Here is an 11,973-nt window from a genome sequence, read left to right on the forward strand (position 1 = left end):
AGATTGACTGTATTGTCAAAAGAGAGGTTCAGTATCAATTTAAAGTGAATCATCTTAGAAATGAAGAAATTATAGTAAAAGGCAATTTTGGGTGGGCGTGGCCTATGTGGGCGTGGCCTATGTGGGCGGGGCGCCAAAGGGTTGGTAATGGGGCCATGCATAGTTGAGATTAACTGTATTGTCATAAGAGAGGTTCAGTATCAATTTGAAGTGAATCGGTGTAGAAATGAAGAAATTATAGTAAATGGCAATTTTGGGTGGGTGTGGCCTATGTGGCCGGGGCGCCCCAGGGTTGGTAATGGAGCCATGCATAGTTGAGATTGACCGTATTGTTGTAAGAGAGGCTCAGTATCAATTTGAAGTAAATCGGTGCAAAAATGAAGAAGTTAATGCAAAAAATCATAAAAAATGAAAATCTCTGACCCAGCCCCGCCCCAACCCCCATAACTTTTGACCCAGGGGTCCGATCAAAATTGCGTCACTGTCACCGTCGCACATATGCTCATAGCTACCATGTATGTAAGTTTCAAGGTTCTAGTGCTTATAGTGTAGGAGGAGCAGGTGACCAGGACAGACAGACAGACGGACGGACAGACGCACATCACCACAATATCCCCACTTTTTCTCCGAAAAACGTGGGTATAATGAGAATATTCAGAAAAATAATTATGGTATGTCAATAATAGATTCTTAATGTGTTTTCAACAATACAATGATAAATATTATTTTTAATTAATTTAACAATAATTATTCCACCATATTGACTAACGTTTTAAGCATGAGCGCGATGACTCTCGATACGGTTAATAATCAAATTTAATAGCAATGCCCGACAAACCACTAGAACAGATTTGTTCGAAGAACGCACCTATAAATACGGATACTTCGCTTGTGGCCGGTTGACTCATATGTTTTAAGGTTAAATTAATACTCATCGAAACCTCCAAATATTTGTGTCAAGGCGTACATTTTTAAATAATATTGCTTAAAACGATTCCAGTGATGAAATTCACCAAAAATAGTGAATGAATAAATTGTGCCCATATCCTCCAATTTATTGTTTACAACAAATTCAATTAAATTAAATATCTACTGACAAAGCTTCCATCCAAGGTGAAGGAGACGCTTTGTTTCTGGACATCATATGCGCTCAAGGACTCGTGCAGGCACACTGAATTGGAGCCAGTCGTCATCTGAAAAGTATGTGAAACATCATGGAAAAAGGGGCTTGATGCATGATCCAGAAACACGTAGACTTTTGTTTTATTGAAAAGAACTTTTTTTCTTCATACTATTTATATATGACCATAACTGCATACAAAATAAATAAACAAAAAATCACCAATGTCACTCTTCTCTCGTAAAATTGACATAAGTCACTCCAGCAAACCTGGAGCACATCAGTGAAATTATTGACGTGTGTTTTTCATTCACTGTTTCTATGGAAATATAATTTCTAATATACATGTAACAACAAAAGGTATACTATTCTTGCAAATGTTCATTAAAGTGGTTTTATGGCTCATATCATGTAACTTGCAAACGCAGCATGAAAAAGATTCTATGGAGTATTTTTATACCTGAACAGAATATATTTTGATGTGTCCCATCATTTATACGTAAGACTATATTGGAAATGTGTGCAACTTCATGTGATTCCATTCTGTAAGCAATTCCAGCCTGTATGCAAGTCCAGGACTGTATACAATTCCAGTCTGTGTACAAATCCAGCCTGTATGCAATTCCAGCCTGTATACAATTTCAGCCTGTATACAATTCCAGCATGTATGCAACTTCAGCATTTATGCAATTTCAGCCTGTAAACATTTTCAGCCTGTATGCAATTCCAGCATGTATGCAATTTCAGTCTGTATGCAATTCCAGTCTGTATACAATGCCAGCCTGTATGCAATTCCATCCTGTATGCAATACCAGCCTGTATGCAATTCCAGCCTGTATGCAATGTCAGAATGTATGCAATTCAGCCTGTATACAATACCAGCCTGTATGCAATTCCAGCCTGTATGCAATTCCAGCCTGTATGCAATTCCAGCCTGTACGTACCATGGTCTCAATGATGATGGTCAGATCTTTCCTGTCCGGACTGGTCAGGGACACGTAGCTTCCCCCACCCACCAGGTGTCCCACACCTGAGTGATGACTTAGGTAAATCCAGCCAGGCTTCGTGAACTGGGTCGTGTGGGCTGTGGAGGAATTATGATATAGCCTTGAGGACGAGGATCATGATATATCTTGATATACCTTGATATACTAGGTAGTCTAGAGCATTTAAAAATAATTTCTTATCAATAAGTAAATAAGAAACTAATTTGTGTGGGTCTGCTCAACCACGAAATCAAATGTTGAACAAACATTGATTGTCTGAAGTCTTGTATCAGACATTATAAAATAATCAATTAATTTAATGGCATCGAAATTAAATGAATCCACAGTACCTGTCATCCATATTGTGGGACTGACCACGTAATACCCGGACCAAGGCTGATTGGCTGTCATCAAACCACACCCCTGGTAGGGCATCCCCTCATAGTATGAGGCAATCAGGTTCCATGAGATTGTACTGCAATCAGGGAAGGAATCTGGGTCTGGTTGCTCACAACATGAATGGTCAGTAAAGCTTACAGCCATTAATTTTTGGATCACGTTATTTATGTGACTTGCCTTTAACCTATTTATGTCTAGTGGACTCTCACATCCTTCTAAATTGGATCAATTTATTTCCAAATTAGGGATGTCTAGTATATTTTATTTAGAATATTTCTTACAAAAATTCCTTTAAGCAAACAGCGCAGACCCAGATAAGACGCCGCATCATGCAGCGTCTCATCTGGGTCTACGCCGTTTGCCGTTTGCTAAAAACTACTGTCACTTTAAGAATTTGTTGGGAAAATGTTTCAGTGTTTTTGCTTCAGCAAGAGTTATAACATGCATATGTGACATTTAATTAAACAATGCTCTATCACTTAAAGAAACACATACATACCTTGAGAGTAGACCATTAACATAGTTCTGATTCAATATCTGAAATGGAACAGAATGTGTGTACAATTAAAGCATGGTGATTTGTAATCTCTAAGAGTTCTTAAACGTGAATTCGATCCAAGAGTCCTAAAAGTAACAGTCACAAAGCAATTAAAATACTGACCAAGGCAATTTTATGACTAGAAATATATACATGTATTTTGGGTTAAGAGCATCCTTAACCCTTTGCATGCTGGGAAATTTGTCGTCTGCTAAAATGTCGTCTGCAGAATTTCTAAAATTAGCATTTTCTTCGATTTTTTTCAAAGAATACTATCAGAACAGCAAACAGTTTGGATCCTGATGAGACGCCACGTTCTGTGGCGTTTCATCTGGATCCAAACTGTTTGCAAAGGCCTTTAAAATCCGGTTCCCGCACTGAAAGGGTTAAATTCATGAATATAGGTACGGTAGTTCAAGTGCCAAATTTTGACAACCAGGACATTCATCCTGTAGAATGATATCATCGTTACATTTATGCAAAGACTACAATAATTGTTCAGCGAAGGTTTTTGTCATAATTATTTCATATGCCTTATTTCAGCACCGAATTGGAAAATGTGCAGGTTTATCTCGGACTATACTTTAAAGCCCATCATTTGGCTCTAAGCTAGTTAGTGACAACACTCTGCTTTTATGGTATTTTTTGTTTATGGGATGTTTTTCAAAGCAAAAATCTCGTTTAGGGCCGAAAGTGTTGACCTTCATTAGCCTGTGGGGACTGCACAGGCTTATCCCGTATGACACTTTACGCACATGCATTAATGTCAATTTTTCAAATGCCACCGGTTCCCACATACCCGAGCCCAGCATCTGGCTCCCTGCTGGTTATTGTTGGTGCTGTAGTCCTCTGAAGCCCACAGCTGCTTGCCCCACTGCAGGGACCCCATGTTGCTCTGAGTGCTCGAGTAGTGGATCCTGTAAACAGAGGCATAACCAAACAGGACTATCAGTGTTTGTGAGGGTTTTTCGCCATTTTTAAACAGTAAATTGCAAAAATCTGCAAGTCCATACATTTATATTTATTTCGGTGTGAGTGTTAAGCAGGGGATTCTTTAAATAGAAGCATAATCAAACAGTTTGTTTGCTATGATTTTTGTCATTTTTTAAAACTAAGTTGTTAAAAAAAATAGCAAAATTATGCTATTGCATAAATATACATGTACTAGTAAGTTATATCACGGCAGTCAGTGTACCTACTCATACTTTTACTCGGAACTTTATTGCAATTAAACTGCTTTATTATTACCAAGTTAAAACATACTTAGGCCAGTCAATGAAAATTGCAGTTGCATAAGTGGTTGTGGTTGAATGGTCATTTCCAACCTAATATACTGATGAGCATCAAAAAGCATAAAACCTGATTTTTTATCAGGCTGTTTTGGTTGTATGCTGGTTGCATATAGCCATTTTTACATTGATTCTGAGCCAGAAACTGTTAAGCTTTTGTATGTGGGGGTATAATAAACAAGTTTTAACAAGCTAGTTTTCATGAAGTCTCATATGTGTAAGGTTCATTGTACATGTAACTACGTTGCATACTGAGATTACGAATTTATTATCTGTATTTTTGGTTAGATCATATATGCAGGGTTCTCAATAAGAGCCGGCCGACGGCATAAAAACTGTTTGTAATTAGATTTTGGCCGGTTGCAAATCGCTCATATTCGGAAAATCAGCAATTGACTTTTCGATATTTGCGTGTTTTTTCGGTAATTTTGCTCCTTTTTTGCTATTAAACAATGACGTCACTTGATTATCTCCCTTAACACATGTTTTTTTTAATTGTTTGAATTTTCGAGACATAATAATGACCTTTGTATCATTTGACACGCAGTTTAGTCTAACATTTCATTCCCGGTAACTAAAATGTCATAAATCTCGTTAGCACTTAAGAGTCAATAGCTACATTCGACAGCGTATTAGAATTACAACAACAATCAAAAAGCGCAAATTGGAATCGGTCAAAAAGCAGTCAAAAATGTTGATGTTCTTTTCATCACATAGTGAGTTTTTGTTCCTGATTGCTTGCGTTTTTTGTGTTAATGCAAAGTTTTTGTTGTTTTGAAAGTTTGTTTTAATTCAGTTACGTTTCAAACTTAAAGTGTCACGCAAAATGTGCATGGTAGACGGACGATCAGGCCTTTTCCGCCCATTCCTGTAGGGCCGAATGTCATCCCCATTCCCAATCCAAGCGCTTTTTTCATTTATCTTTTGTTAGTTAAAAAAGCTAAAATTCATAAATGCACAAAAAATTGATCAAATTTAAGTGCCGGGTTGACCATAAAAATAGCCATAAAATGGCCCAAAATGCAGGAAATCTAGTGCTCAAATAAAAAAATTCAGGGGGAGCTGCCTCCGGACCCCCCTAGAAGGCCTGTTGGTTTCACATTTTGGCCTGTTGGCTCAAAAGTTATTGAGAACCCTGTATATGATGCCTTCTTTTATAAATATTAAACATTGTTTAGTTCTTTACAAAGGTTTGTTACAATAACCAGTAGGGGGCCAGTTGCTAGGTCTTGGTAAATGGGAACTGCTGAAATCTCAAAATCATAAGTGTATTCTTGCTATTATAGCTTTTTACTCAACAACTACCGGGTACTAAGTATTACTAATTACTCCAAATAATACATGTGTAGTTAAAAATTCTACAAACCCAAAGATATCAACTGCCGAGGACAGCTCTGGGTCTAGGAGCATGTCTCGGGCGAGATTCATCTCAAACTCTGCCTCGTAATCGTCTGCAGCCACGATGCGTACGTTGTTAAAACCCGCCTTGTCCAGGCCTTGACGGAGCATCTACAGCCAAATATTATGGTGAGATCAATTTAATAAGTCACTGCAAAATAGTTTTGTTAATTTGTTTACCAGTATCTTGATTTTTCATCATTTTCAACAGCATTTCAGTCTTACAGGTAAACTGTTTCACCAGCACTAAGTTCACATACGGACAATTACAGACCAGGATCTGACCATCCCTACTTGAATCAAGAGGCAGGGAAAGAATGGCAGACGATATAATGTCATGATAAAACCCCACACAAAAAATGTAGCTGGGACAAAAATCACACCTGTGATCTTCAGATTTGTTGTTAAGTGCTCTACCACTTGCGCTAGCCGACCCAACTCACTACATACCTATGCTCTGTCTATGTTGATAACATATTATATAGCACATTTTTTCCACTCGGCCATCTATATGAAATATGCTGTTCTTTTAAGTACCAACGGAATGGTTGAGATAATTGTACATCCAAACATGACTTTTAAATAAAAGATGCTGAACTTACTACACAGTTTATGTCAGGGAAAAAAATGTATTCTAGACATATAAGCAAAATATAAGAATACACAGAGGTACATTATTTCCAGGAATAGCATAATATACCATAAAGTTGTGCATCATGTAGTGGTAAGTATTTTTCTAATTGCAAAAATAAATAAAGGTATCATAAACAAGAGATGTGTTTGTCAGAAACACAACGCCCACTTCTACGCCTCTTTGAAGCCATACATTTGACCTTTGACCTTGAAAATGACCTTGACTTTTCACCACTCAAAATGTGCAGCTTAATGAGATACACATGCATGCCAAATATCAAGTTGCTATCTTCAATATTGCAAAAGTTATGACCAATGTTGAAGTTTTCGGACGGACGGACTGACTCACGGACGGATGGCAGGACTGACGGACAGTTAAAAAAATTATGCCACCCTTCGAGGGCATAAAAATATGAAAAATATATAACCGTAAAATCATTACAAAAGGAACTGATAGAAAACTTGTAAATTAAAAGACCAATGGACCTGTAAGTTTTTGCACATTATCATGATAATGTCTGCTGATTGGACTTTTGGATTTCCAGCGTAATACTATATGATATGAAAAAAAAAGAAAATGTATTACCTTGAGGTAGGTTGTGTTGTAGTTCTGCTCATTCCATTCCTTGAAAAAACACACATGGAAAATGTTAATAAAGGTAGGTAAAGTCCCTCCCAATGTGTTTTCGTATCGAAATGATAACTGAACAGATTGAAAGTTAAGATATTAACGAATCAGTGTTGATGGCTTCTTTCCTTTGCTCACAATAATGGCCTGTGTATATTCAAATGCTGAATGTATGATCTTGGTTTTAAGTCTATTCTTTATCTTTAATTTTAAGCATTGGTTGGTGAATACGGCCCTGAAAACCCTGCTATGCTTACCCCAATGTAGTCAATGGTAAGGTTGTGATGGTCGCGAGCTCCTTGAATCCATCGCACAATGTAGTCCACTGTGCGGTCCGGGAGGGTGTAGGGCGAGTTGGACTGACCTTTGCTCACATAGCCAGAGAACACCCAGGGTAGACCATATAGCTTCACGTCTGGATTCCTCTGTGATGAATACCATTACCAGTAGAATGAGTAAATGGGTCAAATGGATCGCAATGTGTAATATTCTTTTTAATAAAATATATACTGGTAGTTTTATGATATTTTTTAATACCATCCATTTAGCTTTCGTCATTTGTATAACGTCAACAACTTATATTCCAATTATTGGACGCACTAGCATTCGATATATTCCCCATGAAAAAAGCCATGTATGCTACATCACATTGAAACTTGAACTATTGCTGATATGCAAAAAGTCCCACTTTTAAATGCACTTAAAACATAACTTGTCTTTAGGATTATTCAGAGGCTGCTTCTTGAGAAAACAACAACTTATATCTCACTATGTCATTAAACCACCTGAGCACTAGGGCTATATGCAGACAAGACATTGTAATGTATATTAATGCCTTCCACAGTCCAACCTCAAAGGTCCTGACTGAAATGTGATATTCCAGGTGTTTTCAAACATTAACTGTCTCAATTGTGTTTATATGCCTGTAAGGTTTATGAGTAGCTGAATAAGAGCTTTACCTTCTTTGCCTCTTTCATTATCCACCATTCATAGCCTCTGTCATAATTCTCATCACCATCATAGTAAATGTGACTGGCCTCACTACCAACTGCAAGCACACTGATGGGTGTGTAACGGGAAAAGAGTGTGCATATTATGGTATGCAATTGTCAAATAGTGATTAAGGTCTAAAATACATGCAACTGTCAAGAAAGATTTCAAAAACTCAATATTTTAAACAACTGGACATGCGGAGCTAGATAGATTTATGTTGGTAAAAAGCTTAACCTTCTGCTTATTTGTTGTTCTTAAACATACAAATCTTGGAAACCTTCAACAAAAGCTTTGGGGAAAGAAATGTTCATGGGTAAGCTCCAATATTTTCATGCCCATTGAAAGGGGAAAGTGTCAAAGCAAGATTCTTGTGAAGACATCTTAAACAAAAGATGTGTTTGTCAGAAACACAATGCCCCCTACTGCGCCGCTTTGAAGCCATATATTTGACCTTTGACCTTAAAAGATGACCTTGACCTTTCACCACTAAAAAAGTGCAGCTCCATGAGATACACATGCATGCCAAATATCAAGTTGCTATCTTCAATATTGCAAAAGTTATGGGCAATGTTAAAGTTTTCGGAAGGACGGACAGACTGACAGACAGTTCAACTGCTATAAGCCAACCTACCGGGGGCATAAAAACAACAACAACATACTAACATGTAACTTATGGATCAGCATTTACTTTCTTAACATTACTTATGGATCAGTCCTAACACACTAACAAATTACTAAGTTAGTGCCCTGTAACCTAATTACATGTTACTTATGGAAAAGCTCTCAAATACTCATAAGTTAATTATATTCACATGTTATTTATGAACTGAAATAATATACTACCACATTGCTAATCGAACAGCCAGAACATTCTAACATGTTAGTTATAGATCAGTCCTTACCTACTAAAACTTTACTTATGACACAGCCATCACCTATTAAAACTTAAGTTATATAACAGCCCTCACATACTTACACCTTACTAATGGATCAGCCCTAAATTACTAACACAGTAATTGAATCAGCCCTCAAATACTAACATGTAACTTATGGAACAGCCCTCATCTACAATTATATTATTTTATGGATCAGCCATCATATACCAATTGATAACTTAAGGATCCGCCCTCAAATACTTACTGCCACTCATAGATCCACCCCCAATCTCCACCTTCAGAATGTGGACAGCAGCAGCAAAGTTTGGCTGCAATGAAATTACTCCGCAGGTAAATAAGAGAGCCATGATGTTTACAGAAGCACTCATTTTAGTTCAACACAAATTACCACTGTTAAGATTCAAATATGAGAGACCTTCCAATCAATGTGCCCAATACCATCCTGTCCAACATGGGAACAAACTTGGTTACAAAATGTCAGTAACTCACTCAAAAATCATTTGAGGAGAATGACAACAATATGCATGTCCACCATATAAAGATTCTCTATATAAAAATGAAACAAATACAAATCAATATTTTTTAATCCTATAGGGAAACCACACATGTGCATGTTATTTCATTTTAAAACAAGCAATTCTGGTTAAGTCTTTAGAAATTCTCAAATTATTGAAATAAAAAAGGGGTAACTTTGCAATACTGACCCAGTAGATGTTTACTGACCTTAAAAAGGTAATCCAGGATTTCATCACGGTATTGCTGTGAGTACCCTGGCAGCAGCTTGGTAGTGGCCTGCAAGATAAAACCACCCCTACCATATTCAGGGTGCAGGATCACGTGACGTAATGGGGTTCACAAAATGGATGTTGGGGTAAAAAAAACATTAAGCGGTGCTTTTGTCACATATCTTTTTCTTGGCCAAAATTTCTATTTATACAGCATTCATATTATATGGTTATGCTGCATGTATTGTTACGTTTTTGCAACGATTTTAGACGTATTCAATAATGTATTCTTAAATCTTAAGATATCAGCTCAAAATGCAAGAAAAAACTGCAAGAAAGATTGTCTTTTATGCACTAAAGATTTTTGCAAACATATTTCAATAACTTGAGATATTTGCAAAAATTATGTTGTTAACGGTGTGTTTTCATTCTGTCCAGCCATTGTGTATAAACACTTGTGAACCCTGATATTGCAGTTATTTCAGTTACATATTTCAGTTAAATGTTGTATGCAACTAACAAGTAAGATTAAAGCAGACTTCAAAGTCACTGTTGCTTCCATGGCGAAGAAATCCTTTAACCTAAAACTTCAAAGTCTTATTTAACTGTATTGAGGATAAATGATAAACTATTTTTGAAATTATTAAGCAGTAATGAACAGTGAATATCATTTAATCACATGTCTTAAATTTATCATTAAGGATAACAAGATACATATAACATAAACACCATTGATTACACATGCATTTGCAGGTATATGAATCACAACCCTGGATAATTATGGTTACAAGTGCATTTAAGGGTATCTCTATGAATCTCACCCCTAAATATTGTTACCAGTTCAGCTGAGGGTACAAAATAAATGCCATACCCCTCCTCCACTGAGACCCCCAATGCCATCAAACGTTCTTCCCAGACCATTAGCATCGCTGAATGTGTATTGGGCTCCAACTACAGAAACCAGGCTACAGAACGCTATCACCAAATTCATTTTAGTCTGTGGAAGTCTGAAATTATAGAGAATCTCCATTAAGGTAAATATTAATAGACTATTCAAGTAAAGCTGCTGGTATCAGTCAACGCAAGCGTGAAACATCTACAGAAATGAGGTCACAGACGACATTCATCCTACATATAGTTGTTTAACACATTTATGCCTAGTGGACTCTCCCATCCTTCTAAATTGGATCAATTTATTTCCAAAATTAGGGATATCTAGAATATTTATATCTATATTTAGAATATTTCTTACAGAAATTCCTTTAAGCAAACAGCGCAGACCCTGATGAGATGCCGCATCATGCAGCATCGCATCTGAGTCTACACTGTTTGCCAAGGCCTTTTTTCTAGACGCTAGGCATAAATGGGTTAACAATATTGGGAAAATAAAATACATAAAAATCCATTGGCAAATGCTGCCATCCATGCCAATGAGACTACAAAAGCCTTGTTTGAATTAATAGACAGGGCAGATGCACAGGCTGGTCTGGAGCTACCCTGGCTGCATATGACATAAGACCCATTTTCGCATGATGGGGTCAAATATTTCAGCTCAACATCCAACCAAAAGACAGTGTAATGGTTCATTCAATTCAAGTTTTGCTAGACACAGGAAGACGTTTGTAGGCTCCTTTAATGGTCCACTGGTAAGTAGTGTCATGATGTTAATTTGTTATCTAATCAATTCAGTATTCATACTGCATAACCTGTTCTGGATTGATAGTATTTCGGTCAAGTAGTTTGAACCTCTATGAGGGTTATGTCTGCCCTGAAGACTTAACGAGACTTGCTCACAGATTTCATTTATTATTTAACCAGGTCACATGCTGGACATGTATAAGGTCGGTAGTTGTTGATATTTTAGTCAGTTATGTTAGGGTATTGAACCAATACTACTTGATATTTAGAACATAACAAATCTTTTTTTTCTTACAGGCCTCTTATTTTTTGGATTCTTTTGACAAAAGTTAAGGAGATTTTACTGGTTAATGTCCCAGACCTAATTTGATCTCATTACTAATTTATGACCCCAAGTAACCCAGTTTAAATCTCGGCTGAGGTATGTTTTGGAAGCATGTTCTGGTCAAGTTTCATGAAGATTGGGCACTAAATGCGCCTTTAAGAGTGTTTATACTATTTTCCTTTCATCTGATCTAATGAGCTAGTTTTTGCCCAACTGAGATATCATTGGGACAAATATTCTGAGCAAGTTTCAAGAAGATTGGGCAAAAAATGCTGCTTCTAGATTGTTTATATGGCAAATATTGACGAGGGATGAAGCATAACCAGCGATTTATTTTTCCCAATTGGGAAAAGTGCACGAAAAACCCTGTAATAGGAAAATTCTTGTTGTGCAGTCTTCATATTG

At 36.9% G+C, this 11,973-nt stretch overlaps 3 protein-coding genes across 5 annotated transcripts in view; 1 reads left to right on the plus strand and 2 right to left on the minus strand.

Moving 5' to 3' along the window:
- Window positions 1-11,973, minus strand: part of LOC127841267 (galactocerebrosidase-like) — a 247,916-nt gene that overhangs the window by 227,749 nt on the left and 8,194 nt on the right. For both annotated transcript variants that reach the window (XM_052369950.1, XM_052369949.1), the window contains exons 2-13: window positions 10,477-10,612; window positions 9,604-9,672; window positions 9,125-9,188; window positions 7,951-8,039; window positions 7,249-7,416; window positions 6,950-6,988; window positions 5,699-5,841; window positions 3,843-3,960; window positions 3,005-3,042; window positions 2,457-2,581; window positions 2,065-2,204; window positions 1,098-1,193 (exon numbers count right to left, since the gene is read on the minus strand). In XM_052369950.1, the coding sequence (XP_052225910.1) occupies window positions 1,098-1,193; window positions 2,065-2,204; window positions 2,457-2,581; window positions 3,005-3,042; window positions 3,843-3,960; window positions 5,699-5,841; window positions 6,950-6,988; window positions 7,249-7,416; window positions 7,951-8,039; window positions 9,125-9,188; window positions 9,604-9,672; window positions 10,477-10,612 (1,225 nt within the window). The remainder of the gene's footprint in view (window positions 1-1,097; window positions 1,194-2,064; window positions 2,205-2,456; window positions 2,582-3,004; window positions 3,043-3,842; window positions 3,961-5,698; window positions 5,842-6,949; window positions 6,989-7,248; window positions 7,417-7,950; window positions 8,040-9,124; window positions 9,189-9,603; window positions 9,673-10,476; window positions 10,613-11,973) is intronic.
- LOC127841268 (galactocerebrosidase-like) overlaps window positions 1-11,973 on the minus strand; it is a 241,069-nt gene that overhangs the window by 227,749 nt on the left and 1,347 nt on the right. The window lies entirely within an intron of this gene.
- LOC127841280 (calmodulin-like) overlaps window positions 1-11,973 on the plus strand; it is a 210,953-nt gene that overhangs the window by 152,630 nt on the left and 46,350 nt on the right. The gene's annotated exons all lie outside the window — the stretch shown is intronic.

This window comes from Dreissena polymorpha, chromosome 8, assembly GCF_020536995.1.
Source record: "Dreissena polymorpha isolate Duluth1 chromosome 8, UMN_Dpol_1.0, whole genome shotgun sequence".
Taxonomy (NCBI): Eukaryota; Metazoa; Mollusca; class Bivalvia; order Myida; family Dreissenidae; genus Dreissena; species Dreissena polymorpha.